This window comes from Aristolochia californica, unplaced genomic scaffold (genome assembly GCF_029961685.1).
Source record: "Aristolochia californica isolate CCGP_79_NKW_82.1479 unplaced genomic scaffold, dmAriCali1.0.hap1 SCAF_3, whole genome shotgun sequence".
NCBI lineage: Eukaryota > Viridiplantae > Streptophyta > Magnoliopsida > Piperales > Aristolochiaceae > Aristolochia > Aristolochia californica.
The window spans coordinates 11,227,200-11,243,616 of record NW_027181992.1 but is presented as its reverse complement, the minus strand read 5'-3'; the positions used below and the strand labels follow the sequence as shown (position 1 = coordinate 11,243,616).

At 37.1% G+C, this 16,417-nt stretch overlaps 1 protein-coding gene across 1 annotated transcript in view; it reads left to right on the top strand.

Moving 5' to 3' along the window:
* Positions 1–16,417, top strand: part of LOC137959943 (probable ATP-dependent DNA helicase CHR12) — a 30,073-nt gene that overhangs the window by 12,430 nt on the left and 1,226 nt on the right. The window contains exons 2-11 of the mRNA XM_068807369.1: positions 339–495; positions 1,143–1,207; positions 2,814–3,008; positions 4,103–4,252; positions 4,679–5,074; positions 5,363–5,622; positions 5,725–5,940; positions 6,087–6,294; positions 6,435–6,588; positions 15,452–16,054. Coding sequence (XP_068663470.1) covers positions 339–495; positions 1,143–1,207; positions 2,814–3,008; positions 4,103–4,252; positions 4,679–5,074; positions 5,363–5,622; positions 5,725–5,940; positions 6,087–6,294; positions 6,435–6,588; positions 15,452–16,054 — 2,404 coding nt within the window. The remainder of the gene's footprint in view (positions 1–338; positions 496–1,142; positions 1,208–2,813; positions 3,009–4,102; positions 4,253–4,678; positions 5,075–5,362; positions 5,623–5,724; positions 5,941–6,086; positions 6,295–6,434; positions 6,589–15,451; positions 16,055–16,417) is intronic.

Sequence of the window (16,417 nt, the reverse complement as noted above, 5' to 3'; positions counted from 1 at the left end):
GAAGGATATTGACACATGGGAAACTAGAGCTTGAGTCTCAGCAGATGTTGTATTTTCATGGATAAGAGAATAGATTTTTTCTTCAAAGAACTCTTATAATGTAGTGGCTATTGACTATTATCTTTTAGTGCCATTAATTGATTCATGTTTCTGTGATATTCAGACCTGTAGCTTCAGGAATGAGGAAATACTGCTAACCATTTCTTGATATTTAGTATGAGCTTCATTTTGGTGGAACTAATTTTATGGTACTTCTTTGTTGCATAGGATGTACTTCGATTGATATTTTTGCCTATGGCTCATGAATGTTTAACAATATATGTCCACCCTTTGTGTAGGGAGGTCATGTAGCTGAGGGAGAAGGAAATTTGATAACCGACCTTGATGATGCTCTTGCAAAGCAACGGCGTACTTTCATTTCCAGTTTAGAATTGGAAAAATCAAATGAGACTCGCTTACAGACCTATTGCCACCATCGTTTAACCGAGCTTGAAAGTTAGTTGTAACCCTTGAGAAACTGTTGTTCCTTTTCTTTTTGTTTTCTCAATCTTTTTCTTTCTCCATTTTTAGTTTCAGCTTATGCTGTAGCCTTTCAATCAGATCAGTTGATATTTTTGTTTTCTAATAACTTCCTCTTGAATTGGGATTTGCACAAAGAAAGTATCTGTGAGTTTTAAAGACATCAATAGTCTTTTTGGTGAAGTGGTTTTTTGTGTTTTGTTTTTTTCTTTTAGTTAGTAGTGGGAATTTGGAAAGTACAAGGCCACATAATGAATTAAATCCCAGGTTGTTATATCGATATCATCAACTTCAATTCACAAATACTTTCTCTAATATAGTGAAATCCCATACTCTTGTGGGGTATATGAATTTCTCTTATTTTAGGCTTGACTGGGAAGAAATCCATTCCTACTTCTTGCACATGCTAACGCTTTTTTGATTGATTCCTAGATGAAGTCAGTTCTGTAGGGCACTTCCTTGTGCACTCTGGAGCTCTTAAGTTCAGCATGTACATGTCTGACTTGCTTTTATGATTTAAATGTCTCTCAGAGTGTTGAATCTCTCATTACTATTATGTTGGTAGTCTTCTTTAGTTTCTTCCTGCTCCTGGGTGTACTTATATATATATATCATGGTTTCAGGTTTGCCTTCAAGCACAGGTGAAGACTTGCAGACAAAGTGTTTACTTGAGCTCTACGGGCTGAAGGTTATCTTTAACATAATGCTCCCAAGACCTTGCATACCATATGTTTTCTTCATCATAAACCCTCATTTTTCAGTCATGCATGTAAAGTGGTTCTTAAATTGGGCAATCACTAGATCTAACTATCTATTTGAAAGCTTAGTAAAATTGGAGGGAATTATAGTAGCAGTGGTGGAGCATAAGGTTTTATTACAGTAAGTAAGTTATCCATCATCCAACCAGGTAGGTCCAATTCCACCCCGTGACTGGTGGGTGATGGCCACACGTTTTTGTGGGAGATTTATTCTTCCTAAAAAATGAGGGCCAAAAGAAAAGCACAAGTACACATATTTCAAGGGAAAAGAATTTATGAAAGAGGATTTGTTGATTATGGTCTCACGGACCTTTCATAAAGCTGTCAAGATCTGGCCTCAATTGGCTTTTTTTTTTTATCTCCTTTTCTACCAACATCTGAATTAGAAAAGGTATAAGCATTTTATACCCAGTCACTGGGGCTACTTAAGAGTTTCTGATCTTTGGCATGCCACCTAGTGAATTTGCATCTCCAAATCATAGCACTTTATTAAAAAAGTATAGCTTCTTAAAAAATGAGCCTTGTTTTTCCAATTTGTGCAGCTAAAATGATTACATCAAGGAGTCTGAAAGCTTTTATAAGAGAGTTAATCTAACAAACTATTTCTTCTTAACATAGTCTACAAGTTTTATGCACTCTATTTTTCCTATACCATTCATGAGTCAAACTGTTTGCAGATGTGTTGACACAATTTGACAGTCTTAAATAAGACAAGGTCAAATGCGGTTTTGAAAATAATTCTTGTCAAGTGTTACAGCACTGGAAGAACTGTCCATAACTATTTCTTGAAAGAACACAATTTTTTTTTTAAAAAAAAAGAGAAAACAGGATCTCTTCTCTTTAGTGCAATTATCTTATCATTTAAAAAGAAGTCTTTTTGGAATTCTTTTTTCTTGGCTGAGAGAGATGCTTCCCAGGAACACTTTGTTGTGGATGCAACTTATCCAATTGACTAGGTATCCATTTTCTTTCTGTTTTATCTTCCATTTGTCAATTGTGATTCTATTGCTGTTTTAGTTCTTTTCTGTTACCTTCTTTCTCCTTGAGAGTGTTATGTATTCTGTTCTTCTTAACGGAATCATTTTCTCATAGGGGTCACAAGAAAAAAAGAACATTATTTTCTTCAAATCATTAGACATGGCTCTGGAGTGTAAAATCTGATCACCTATTCATAAAACAAAATTGCTGCATGACTTCACTTGGAGTACCAGTACACATTCACATCTGTAGGGGTTCCATTTGCCAATTCAACCATTTGACACAAGAGAAGATTGGTTTATATTTCAAGCTAAAACTTATTATCATTTTTCTTTTAATAAATTTGTTTACTTCTGATTCAATTCTTATTCGTGGTAATTTTAATGTGATGGGAGATCACGAACAAACAAAACATTCCTATTTAGAAGAGCATCATATGCTTTAAATTTATATGGAATTCTGTGTCCATAACAGTTTCTAGAAGTTTCTCTGTGTTATTTTTTTAGAAAAGAAGAAATCCAATGGAAGGGGTTTTCAGACATTTTGTTGTGCTATCAGCTTGCAGAATTACAAAAGAAGGTGAGATCTGATGTGAGTTCAGAATATTGGCTTCATGAGTATTGTGCTCACCCAGACAGACTGCTGTATGACTGGGGGTTAATGAGGTTGAGACGTCCCTTTCTGCTTTATGACATTGGAGATTCTTTTGCTCTGGAAGCTGATGATCGCCAACGCAAGAAGAGGGATGCAGAGGTTTCTTAATTTTCTTTTTCTTCATGCATACATATCTATACATCTCTCTCTCTCTCTCTCTCTCCTTTTCTCTCTCCATCTTTTTATATAAATATATGACTGTGGGTAGTAAAGGAAAATGCATATATCTTAGGACATGTAGGGGTTTCTTGTCTGAGGTCTTGGGCTCAAGTCTCACCTAGGGAAAGGGGGATGTAGTATGTGTTTAATTAAACATTCAAAACAAATGAGTGGATTAAAACTTGGTTGGCACTGTCTGGATTGTTCATTAGTGAGGACGGACCACACCAAGTTGGGTAATATTCCTTTTTAGACTTATTGATTGGATAGATAGTGTAAATATAAATATTCAGAAAGTATTCATATGTATCATCATCATCATTAACCTGATCAAGCAAATTAGGCATTGGGCTCCCAAAAATCCCTAATAAATTACTTGTAATTAACACAGAAATTGCCCAATTGAAAAAAAGGGAATTCAATAGTCATAATTTTAAGATTTTATATTCATCAATTTGGCAAATCTGCTGCGGGTAGTTGCCATTCATGGATAAGTTTTAAGAGAAGTAGTTGGTTTATAAGGTTGAGCAATAGCCCTCCTAAGTGTCTAGCCATTTTGGAATAAAATTGGGCTCAATTTTAACCAGATATCAGAGCAAGAAGTTTGCTTGTTGGGCCCAATTTGCGCCTCGTTGAGTTGTATCCATCTTTACTGTCCACGTCCCAGGCTTGTTATCCATATGTGTAAGTATAGACATGAGGAGTGTTAGTGGGAATAGTTCCCCACAGATAAGTGTTAAGAAAAATAGTTGGTTTATAAGGTTGAATAATAGGCTTCCCAAGCGGCTAGTGATTTTAGTATGGAACCTGGCTCAATATTATCAGTAATCTAATCTAATTATAGCTGACCATGATAGACCCAAACAGTAGCAAATGGATTCGGTATCCATTGGTTTTCTTTCACTAGTGAATGGTTTGGATCTTCTTAAATTGATGTCAGATTTATAAAAGAGGTTTATCATCTGTATGAGAGAATATCAAGATTGGAGGATGAAGAGAAACTTATGTTCCATTCACTATCTACTGCACTGCAGAGGCTATCAAGGTTAGAAGAGGAAGAGAAAAAACGTACAGAAATTCGGAAGAAGAAGTTCTTTGCTGAGCTTCTTGATGCAGCACGTGAATTTCAGTTGCAGGCACAAGCTGCTCTCAAACGCAGAAAACAACGGAATGATGGAGTTCAGGTATGTTTCCTTTTGATCATCATAAGTGTTTATATTTTTCCATGGATCCAAAACTTGAACATTCTTTTGTGTCGCATAGTTTATCCATGATGACTCAGAATACTTAAGCAAATGAAATTTGCAGAAGATACATTTTGAGTGTGTGTCTTTTTACCTTTGATCAGACCAAAAAAATTATTCAACAGACGTTTGTTTTAGTGTAGACTATTTCAATGTGTCTGTGCAGCTGTATTTGAATTACTTACCCCATGAATTTTCAAAGGATGCGCATTGAGTGTAAGTGTGCGTGTAATTTGCACCTCTAGAATTATGTGTCCCATCCATCTGTGATGCTTGGGATTATTACCCAAATGAACTTTCACATGATGCATGTGCACCTATATGTATATGATGAAAGTTCCTCAAGAGATTTCCTGCACACTGCAGGCATTCCACGCAAGGCAAAAGCAAAGAGCCACCCGGGCAGAAAAACTGAGGATGCAAGCTCTAAAAGCAGATGATCAAGAAGCATACATGAAGATGGTAGAAGAAAGCAAGAACGAACGCCTAACTATGCTTCTTTCAAAAACCAATGAGCTGCTTGTTCGTCTTGGAGCTGCTGTTCAAAGGCAGAAGGATGCAGCACACACTGACAACATCGAGACTCTAAAAGTTTCAGAAGCCGATGACCAATCTGCTTCTAAGAGTGAAGATGTTCCAGATTTGTTGCCAGAAGAAGATATGGATGCCTTAGAAACAAGCTCAAATTGTCACGTTAAAGCAAATGATCTACTTGAAGGACAGCGACAGTATAACTCTGTTATACACTCAATTCAAGAAAAGGTAAACACTTCAATGAATTCGGTTGTGCGACTTTTCCAATGAGAAAATATGAGTTTCATTGGCCTGCACAATTTCTGCTTTTAAATTTTTTTGTCAAGTCTGGCAAGAGTCATTTACTACTTCAGCTCGTAAATGGTGGCAAATATGACTTCTGTAGAGAGCCATGACATTTCAACCCATATAGCTGCTTAATGGAGTCAGTTTTTTGCAGTCTGGATATGTTGATGTAGTTTTGTCATTCTATATATATATTTTATTTTATTTTGACATGGAACTTTCTGGACTCAGGTCACGGAGCAACCATCCATGCTCCTGGGTGGGGAATTAAGATCTTACCAGCTGGAGGGTCTTCAGTGGATGCTTTCTTTGTTCAATAACAATCTCAATGGTATTTTAGCTGATGAGATGGGCTTAGGGAAGACAATCCAAACCATATCATTAATTGCATATTTGATGGAGAACAAGAATGTGGATGGGCCGCATCTGATTGTTGCCCCAAAAGCAGTTCTACCTAATTGGGTTAATGAATTCTCAACTTGGGCTCCTGGGTAAGAATAAACATGCTGTCCAAATCTTTTTCTTAAAATTGTTTTAGAGAAATTAAATTTTTATCTTGTTCTTCAGTTGAAAGTGTTCTTCTTTTGTTCCAGCATCATGACTGTTTTGTATGATGGACGTCTTGATGAGAGGAAAGCAATGAGAGAAGAGTATTCTGGAGAAGGAAAGTTTAATGTTCTCATCACACACTATGATCTTATTATGCGAGATAAAGCATTTCTAAAAAAAATTTATTGGCATTACATGATTGTTGATGAAGGGCATCGGTTGAAAAATCATGAGTGTGCCCTTGCAAAGACTCTGTCAGGGTATGTTGGACTACATTATGTATCTTGTTGTCTTCCTATCTTTCCTTGTTTATTTTTAATTGGCTAAATTATTCTATTTATTTCTTTTACGAATCTCACCTCTAAAAAAATTATCAATCCCTGAATGACATATTTGTTACATGCAGTTATCGAATCCGACGTAGACTACTCTTGACTGGAACTCCTATACAGAATAGCCTTCAGGAGTTGTGGGCCCTGCTTAATTTTCTCTTACCAAGCATTTTTAATTCAGAAGAAAATTTTGAGGAGTGGTTCAATGCACCTTTTGCAGATCGATGTGATGTTGTCCTTACTGATGAAGAAGAATTGCTCGTTATTCGGCGTTTACACCATGTGAGTCTTGTCTTTCTTATTTCGACTTCTGGGTTTGAGTGAATACCCAAATATAAGAGAAAAAAGATGAAAGGAATGCTTGCAGATTGACCAGCATGTTGAATTGTTGGCATACTTAATTAGTTATTTTGGACTTTCAGGTTATAAGACCGTTTTTGCTTAGGAGGAAAAAGGATGAGGTAGAGAAGTACCTTCCTGGAAAAACACAGGTTGTTCTTAAGTGCGATCTATCAGCCTGGCAGAAAGTATACTACCATCAGGTAACAACTGAAGGAAGAGTTGGGCTGGATTCAGGTATATCCTGTTTACTTGTGATCTATCGATTTATTGAGAAAATTTCCTCTCTTTGAGTGGTGGGGCTGATTGGGGTTCATTTCTAGTGAAAAATTGCTGTCAGAGTTCCAAACTTGCATATAATTGCTTACTCTCCCTTGAGAGAGAGAGAGAGAGAGAGAGAGAGGCTGGTTGAGTCTTTTTATTTACTCAGTACCTTGTTATCTTATTTCTTAGGTTTATTACTACTTAACTATTAATTACTTAAGAGTGGAGATTCCTTTATTACTTCATTTCAAAAAAAAAAAAAAGTGGAGATTCCTTTATTCAGGAGTTTCTGTAATTTTTTTATTTCTCGAGTGTTCAGATAAATTATGAGAAAGGGAAGATACCAGCTTGCTGTGAGGAAAGAGGAAGAGAAGAGGAAGAGAGGAGAAGAAGTCTTGTAAGATTAGGGCTTTCTAGAAATAGAAACTTGATTCACGTGAAGAAAAAGGAGAGAATTTGATAGTCTCCCTCTTGTTCAGCACCATTATTTATAGAGCCTCTTAGGGTACAAAAAATTAGATATTGACAATTCTAACCTCACCAAAGGAGGTGCACAAAATAGAAATAGAAACAAAATACTAGAGAACGTATAGCTAACTAACTATAATACTTAACTTTCTCACTCTTCGCCTCTAGTTGGAGCATAATTGTTACATATCACCAACTTGTTACAAAGATAATCAAATTGCTTAAAAGAAAGTGTTTTGGTGAACAAAACACCCAATTGTTATGCAGACCACACATGTAGAGTGGACATCAATCCTCACATGACAACATCTCTACTGAAGTGACAATCAACTTGAATGTGTTTGATTCTATTGTGAAGACTGAATCGTTTGCAATTTATATGGCTGCTTGATTGGCACATGCATAGGCATAGGATCAACAAGTGAAAACCCAAAATCCAGAGGCATAGACTTCACTCATCGTCTCACAAACAGTGTGGGCCATAACTCAATACTCTTCTTAAGCCTAAATCAAACAACCATAGTTTCAGCATCATTTAAAAAAAAAAAAAACAACAACCATAGTTTACTTTTTGCTCTTCTAAGATACCAGATATCTACCCGCAAAGGTACAAAACCCACTAGTGGATCTTTTGTCAAGCTTAGTTCCTGTATAGTCAACATAAGAGAATCCAAAAACATCAACATGACCATGCTTCTTGTACAACAACCCTTTGTCAGGAGCACTCTTCAAGTATTTCAAGATCCGATACACGGCCATTTAAGTGAATCTTCCTTGGGTTCTCAATGAATTGACAAAAAAAAAAAAAAAAAACAATATTTGGTCTAGTAATCATGGCATAAATAAGTTTTCCAACCAACCTCATGTAATGAGTTTTGTCCCCCGAGACTAGACTAGTCTCATCATGTATATTGTAATTTACCTCAATTGGAGTTTCCATAGGTTTAGGACCAAGTAATCCTGTTTCATTCAACAAATCGATAATATACTTGCATGCAAATAAAGAAATGGTTGCTTTGCTCCTCGCCACCTTAATGCCTAAAAAATATTTGTGTTCCCATGTCTTTTGTTTAAAAATGCCCCTTGATGTACTCAACATCTGTAATGCCTTGAACATCATCTCCAGAGATTACAATATCATACACATGGACAATTAACATATTCATGCCAAAAGATCTACATAGAATGAACACAAAATGATCATAATTCAATCTAGCAAAGCTTTCTTTCAGCCCATATAATGCTTTCTTCAATCTACACACAGTGTTCCTCTCCTTGAACAACAAACCGTGGTAGTTGCTCCATATAAACTTTGTCATGTAAATCACAATATAAGAATGCATTCTTGACATCTAACTGATAGACAAGCCAATCCAAATTAACTACTATCGATAATAAAATCCGAATAGAACTAAATCAAGCTATTGAAGAAAAAGTCTCAAAATAGTCCATGCCCCATATGTTTGGGTAATACCTTTTGGCCACAAATCTAGGTTTATACCTATCCAAAGACACATTAGGATGATGTTTGGTAGTAAACACCCATTTGCAACCCATAATATAAGCACTAGAGGATGGATCACAAAGAACCCAAGACCCCCTAGAAGTAAGAACCTCTTGTTCTTGCATGGCAGCTTTCCTCTTGAGAACAGCCAAAGCCTTAACATGGATCTATGGAATAGGAATAGAAGACAAGAACAACAAAAGTCTTATAGGAAGGAGAAAGAAAGTCAAAAGAAACAAATTTAGATACTGGAAGTTGAGTGTAGGAACGTACCTTTTTGTAAACTGCAATAGGAAGATCAAGTTTAGAAAACTTTGGAGAACCCAAAGATGGACCTCTGTTCTAGTCAAATGGAGGAGGCCTAGAACTGGAAGGCTGTATTATAGGTGGCACTGCTGGAGTGGTTGGCACATCTAAAGGATCTTCATCAGAAATATCTGAACGAATATGCAGAGGTGTATGTTGAGCTAGATCACCTTGCTCCATTGGCCTGGTAGAAAAAAAGGGAATTGACTTGAAGAAGGTGACATCAACAAAATATGAGAGTACCCTAAGAAGATACACCTAGTAGATTGAGTTAACTTGTCTTGGCAAGGACTAGTATTGTGAACAAAACAAAGACAACCAAACACTTGAGGGAGAAGAGAAAATAATTCCTGAGATGGATGTAGAAATTTTAGTAGAATTTGATTCTTCAATGTGGAAGAAGACATGTATAACAAGAGGTTTGAATAGCTTCTCCCAAAACCATTTACGAAGATTTGTATGAAATAATATTGCTCAAGTAGTGTAAAGAAGATGACGATTTTTATATTCAGCTACACCACTTTGTTGAGGAGTATAACTATAAGAGTGTTGATGTAAAATACCATGGGCTTTAAAAAAAACACCACTCATATACTCAAACGTTATCTGCTCTCAAATATTGAATTGAAACACCAAATTGACAACGAATTTGATTATAAATTTTTTGGAAAATAGATAACACTTTTGACCTTTGCTTCAAAAGAAAAACCCAAGTATGTGTTGGCCCAAGTGCCTTCTCAAGAGGGGGGGGGGGGGGGGGGGTGGGGGTTGGAGATTCAGAATTACAATTATAAAAATCTTAAAGCATGGAATATAAAATCATACAAGCATACAAATAAAAGCATATAACTTTCACACACTACAATAGTTGACTGCAATTTTTTTTGTTATCAATGTTCCCCTATTGGTATTCAATGCCCAATAACCCATGCTTGGGAAATTCCAGTAATCAAACTCTATTAGGTGGAATTTACATAAAAGAGATTTTCACTATCTTTAAGCCACTTGTAGCTCAAATACACAATTTACAAGATAATCTCCCCAAGAGATTGGCTAGATTCTAGCTCTAACTAGGCCATTTTTATCTAGATTCAAACAGGTTCTAGATGAACCTATCTCAAAACAAAATACAAAAGAAAGGTAAAAACTTACACCCTTTTATCAATTGGAGAGAAACCTTCTCCTTTGAGAGATCCAAGCCTCCATCCTTTGTAGCACAATGTACAATGTTGGAGCTCATCTTATGTATATGCAATTGAGAGGATATGAGAAAAAGAAAGGATTTCTCCAGAGTTTGGTTCACTCTTTTTCAAAAGTGAACTTTAGCAAGATTTGCAAAGAATTGAGAATAAATTTTTGTGGATATACCAATAAATGCTCATTATTTTCTCAATAGGATGTTTGGTGGGATATTTATAAGTTCTTCAAGCCAAACTAGTCATTTTTTGCCCGTTTGCAAAAAAATGAGTTTACATTGATCGATCAGTGTAAAGTGGAATCGATCAATCTTGTCTAATGGTTATTTTTCTGTCAGAATGTGACTTATTGATCAATGGTATGAATGATCAATATCTACCAGCTGGGTCTAACATTTTAAGTTGATCAATCAATTTACATGGTATGATCGATTAATCAAAGTTCCCTCTGGTAGTGCATTGCAAGTATGATCGATCATGCTTATGTCCATGACACCCAGATTCAGTAGGCACCCTTCATGGTCTCCATTTATGAGAATAAACTAATTGAGAAACCCTAGAACTGCTGAAAATTTTTTTCTTAGAAAAGAACTCCTATGGTGTTTACCTAACTGACATGACTCACATAAAAAAGGATTAGAAACCTTGATGGATGGAACATTTTTAACTTTTTTAGGGAGGGGTGACCCAACTGAACATGCCAATTCAATGGAGTGATTGTCGTTTGCAATGCATGTGAGGAGGCACCTTGTGCAGCTAGGAAATACAACTCTGCTCTTTCAAGCCGGCCACCAATCATGTTCACCGTTTTGAGGGTTATAGAGAATTTTAATTTTCAGTAATTTGGCTAATACATAGCAGATTGACCCTAAATTTAGGAACATATAAAATAGATTAAAGAGGTAAATAGGAAAAAGATTGAACTTTGCCTTCCACAACAATCGTAGATTAAGATGCGTCAGCTAGGATAACAGTCCAAAAAGAAGAACATGGATGTAAGGAGAATTACCTGACACATGACCAAAGGCGTCTGAGCCAATAACCCAAGAAGAGAAAGGATTGGAATAAAAGGCTGAAGTACCTGAGTGAGCAAAGGTGATGTTACCTGAACCAAGGGAGGCTGTGGCTGGCTGCCTCCAGTGGCTGAAGCAGAGGTTGTCATACACTGCTGCATTATATGTTGCAATGCATCTCTTTTCACCAACATATATTCAGTCAGAGGGACACTAGCACAAATAACCGAGCTAGAATCATGTTCAGTGGCCAATTCTTGTTAGGAAGGTGATTAAGTCTTGCCACAATGAATGCAAGGCTTTCAACCTGGCCCCCTACCTCTCCCTCCCGTTGACCTTTAAAGTAGGAGGTTCTTTACACAAATTCAGTAGTGGAGAAAGTGTTAAGGGCATAGGGCTCACCTTTCAAAGTTGAGGAGTGAATAATAGGTTCACCTTTCGCCACTTGAGAAACATTATCTTTAAAACGTCCTTTGTCTTTTCTTTCAAGGATTTGAGCATGAATACCTTCAAATTCAGGTCCAAGTCAATGAAGAAATTCGGTTACTCTGATATCTTCTCTTTGTCTCTCAGGTTGGGTCTCACCATCACAAGTGGATGATAATTTATAATCTCCTGATAAACCCCTTCCAGTTTGCCAATATATTCCATCACCCTGCTGAATAGTGTAATACCAGACATATTCCGTTCTTGGGACATCCTCTTTCTAAGACTAATCCAAATATCATAAACAGTCTGTAATGGATAATCTGATTGATTGTAGCCTGCTCCATGCTATTAATCAACCAAGACATAACTTGATGATTCTCAGCTTCCCTTGCTGCCAAGGGATTTGTTGGAGGTGGATCAGTCAAATATTTCTTCTTCTTTCTGGCCCTGAAATGGATCTCAACAGCACGGACCATATTTAAAAAAATCTTTTCATTCAACTTCATTGTAGTTATTTGAGCAAAATGCCCATCTTATCTTGGGATTTGTCATTGTCTAGAATAGGGGAGACAACTTCACTACTCCTAGACATGGTTGACAAAAATTAACATTAGAAAACAAGGTAAAATCACAAGAAACAAGCGTAGGCAAGGTAGTCTAACATGCAACACAACCACTGGATCAAAGAAGGAGAGTGTCCAATGAAAGACAAAGACACTGGATTCCTAAACAATGCTCTCTAAAGATATGACTTTAGAGACAAGACAACAAGGTAACAAACTTCTCCCAATCCAGATCATATAAAAAACCTTGCTGAACTTAACTTGCAGCACATATAGAATTCATGAGACAGCCTTCTACTACCTCTAAGAACAGCCGTACTGATACATTCTTTCACATGAAAAAGATGACTCTCTCGTTGGAAGAATAAGGAGGATACCTGAAGCTTACCCAGGCATCTCAAAAATCAATTAATCTCTAACTTAACAGCTGAACAAATCTTTGAGTTCGACTATCAGACTTAGAACACGAGAGGAAGAAAGAGGGAAGTCTGAAGTAAACAAACAGACAAGAAAAAAATTCTGGATGAACAGATTCAAAGACAGATTCGAATCAGTTCTCTTACTCCACCTTGACATGAGAATTTTCCTTTTTGCTTCAAGAATTGTGCTGCCACTCTGATACAATGTGAAACAGAAGGTAGAAGATTGATTACCAGCTTGACATGTGAGAAGAAGAAGAGAAGAGGAAGAGAGAAGGAGAAGAAGTGTCATAAGTTTAAGGTTTTTAGACGTAGAAACTTGGTTCACGTAAAGAGAAAGGAGAAAACCTGTTAGCCTTCCTCAGCACTTTATTTATATAGCCTCTTATGGTACAAAAAAAATTACATGATGATAATTTTACCTTCACTAAAGGGGGGTGCATAAAATAAAAATAGAAAGAAAAAACCAGAGAACATATAGCTTACTGACCATGATACTACAACTTTCTTGCAAATTTCATTAAAGAGAAAACAAAACAAAACTGACAAAAACAAAAAATCCTGAAGGAAGCAAATAGAGCAGCAGATTAAGAAACAAAATTATGGGGGTCTTTTGGAGAGATTTTTTGCCTTTAGCATGAGAATCTGGAATAGCATTTGCTGAGCGCAATACATGCTGTCAGTTTACTTTCTAGTCACAAGTCAGATCGTTGATATGCTGAAAATGATTATCAAACCACCATGGGAGATTAGCCTCCATACTGGCGCAAACAATGACATTCCCCTATGACTATAAGAGAAGATCTGAACTTGCTGCAAATGATAATACCTTGGAGGAGAGCCTCAACTTGAGCCTTGATTGAATCAACGAAATGGCCTGGAATAAGTAACTAGAGTCTTATCATGAAAGTCCCAAATTACCCCACCAAAGCCACTCATCACGGATTACGTTTGGAACTTCCGTAGAAGTTCGGATTCTAACTGCCACTAGGAGGAGGATTCCAAATCTGATTTTTCAGAAAATTTTATAGGGGTAAGGCCAGCAACGGATTTCCAATTCTTTTGCAAAATGCTCCACTATAATCACTTAAATTGTACTTAATTGAGTCCAGACCAAGGTTTGGTGCATAGCTTTCTCTATCACAGATCCAATTGAGCTTTCTTTTGATGAGGAAATTCTGTCATTTTGCTCAAGCCACAAAACCCAAGGCACCACAGGAGCCAAAATTTTCCATAGAATGGAACCAGGAACCAATAGGAAAAGATGATTGCTTGAGAATCCAATGAACAAGTTTCCCCTGAATGCATAAAGATAAACCAAATCTGCATATAAAAGACATCCAAACATCATTGGCGAATGGACATTGGAGAAGGCAATGATCAATGTTTTCATCTGAATTGTTGCGCATATGGCAGGTTAGGGATTGGGGCTGGCAACCTCTCCGGATTATCTGATTGCATGTGAGGATTCTCCTATTCAGTGCACACTATAGAAAAACTTGTCTCTTTGGGGAGCCAACCAGTTTCCAGACCCCAGTCAGGAGGAGAAAGCATCATTTTCTGCTGTTTGAAATGATTTCGTATGCTGAAGCAACAGAGTAGTTTCTGGAGGATTCTGGGCATCAGAACATTTTTATCTTCCTCATTGCTAGTAAAGTGGACATCCAGTGCTTAGCAAGTTTGAAGAAGTAGAAGCAAGGGAGCTATCTAGGGACTGCTGAAATTGAATGCACCAACCAGTATTGTTATTCATTGCTGCCACAGAAACAAGTTGGTCTGGAGGTAGGCAATATAGAGATGGAAAAGCATCTCGGAGGGTCCTGTTTCCTGGCCAAATATCATCCCAAAATTTAACACAAGAACCAAATCTGATTCCAAACATGATATTCCTATGAAGGGTGCTTATTTCCATGCATCCGTTGGAGTAATGTTTGGAGGCAACCAATCATCATCAGGAATTCTGTCTTTTGCACAAAGTATCCTTCTCCTCCAGGCATATTACTTAATCTCCACAACCTCCTAGCATATTACTTAGCTATCGTTACAATGTTCCTTTTCACAGACCTATTTCACTGTAATTTCCTCCCAAGAGCCTCAATCTTTGCTGCAGCACCCGCAGGACAGTGGAGGAGAAATAAGTAGAAATATGGAATTCCAGCAAGTCTACCCTTTATTAAAGTAATATGTTCATCATGAGAGCAATTTGCCTTTCCAATTTTCAAGTGTTTTGTTGAGACCCCCAAATCTTTAGTAATCCTACCCGTAAACAAATGATGGACAAGGTACTAAATTGGAAGGGACCAATCTGAACATTACTTTGGAGGTCCGCTTTCTGTTGAACGAGATTCATTTCTAGTGGGTAGATGCACTGATTGAGGTTCATTTCTAATGCAAATATTATTGCCAGGTTGTCAAATTTGTGGAGGTCACTCAATTCATGACCTGAAATAGTAAAATTCTAGCCTACTTTTTGAAATGGGGAAGGGATGTCATTCTCACTTCAATAAATAAAAATCATATTTGCACCTTTTTTCTCATTTATTATCTAATGAAATAAAAAACAACTGAAAAGGATAATATCTACATTCATAACCACCAGAACATTGAAAAAAAGATAACAAACTTCCAACAACGTATCATTGTCCAAATAGCATTGTGCAGAAAAGTTGCATCTATGCTCAGATGTGCAATTTATGATGCATTTTGTAAAATATTAGCCTAATTCTTTTATAATTTATGGTCAGTAATTGGAGCTTTCATATTGTCAGGATTTTGAAACTCCAAAAAGTTGTTTTTATATGCATCCCTGCTGTGTGAAACCATTTTATGAAAATTTTGTTCATTTGAGTGTAAAAGAACGAATTGACTACCTCAAAATATTCTCAACTTGATACTTCATAGCAAAGGATTCTTAATTTTCTAAAAACTATCTATGCAGGCACCGGGAAGTCTAAGAGTCTCCAAAACTTGTCGATGCAACTCAGGAAGTGCTGCAATCACCCATACCTCTTCGTGGGGGGTGACTATAATATGTATACTGAAGACATCATAAGAGCTTCTGGAAAATTTGAGCTCCTTGATCGCTTACTGCCAAAACTCCAAAGAGCTGGTCACAGAGTTTTGCTCTTCTCCCAGATGACACGACTGATAGACATTCTGGAGATCTATCTTAAATTGAAGAATTACATATTTCTTAGACTTGATGGGTCCACTAAGACAGAGGAACGAGGGACTTTACTCAAAAAGTTCAATGAACCTGATTCTCCTTACTTCATGTTTCTGTTGAGCACTCGTGCTGGTGGCCTTGGATTGAATCTCCAAACTGCAGATACTGTGATAATGTTTGATAGTGATTGGAACCCACAAATGGATCAACAGGCAGAGGACCGAGCCCACCGTATTGGACAAAAGAAGGAAGTTCGTGTTTTTGTGTTGGTTAGTGTTGGATCAATTGAGGAGGAGATTCTAGAACGTGCCAAGCAGAAAATGGGTATTGATGCAAAGGTTATCCAGGCTGGACTCTTCAACACAACTTCCACAGGTTTGTCCTCCCTCATGCACCTAGGTATCTGATCCAGATACAAAGATTTGTTGAGTCACCTAAGGATTGTACTCCTTTACAGAGATGCACTAGACAAACCAATGACTTAGCTTTGACTGTAGTCCATTTTTTCAGGTGATTCACAGTTATCTTGAGAGGCTGCTCTCCCATGGGCCTTACTGGCTGGTCTGACTGAATCCAAACTTTGTTCAATTGGTTATGTCATGGGAGGGCCTGCTCTGTCACTGCACCTCTCTTCTATGTATTCTCTAGGGTGCCATAATCAGCACTTGAACACTTGTTTTCATTTTAATCACTTCCCCCTGTCAGTAGATACTTAGCATAGAAATCAAGTTTAGAAGT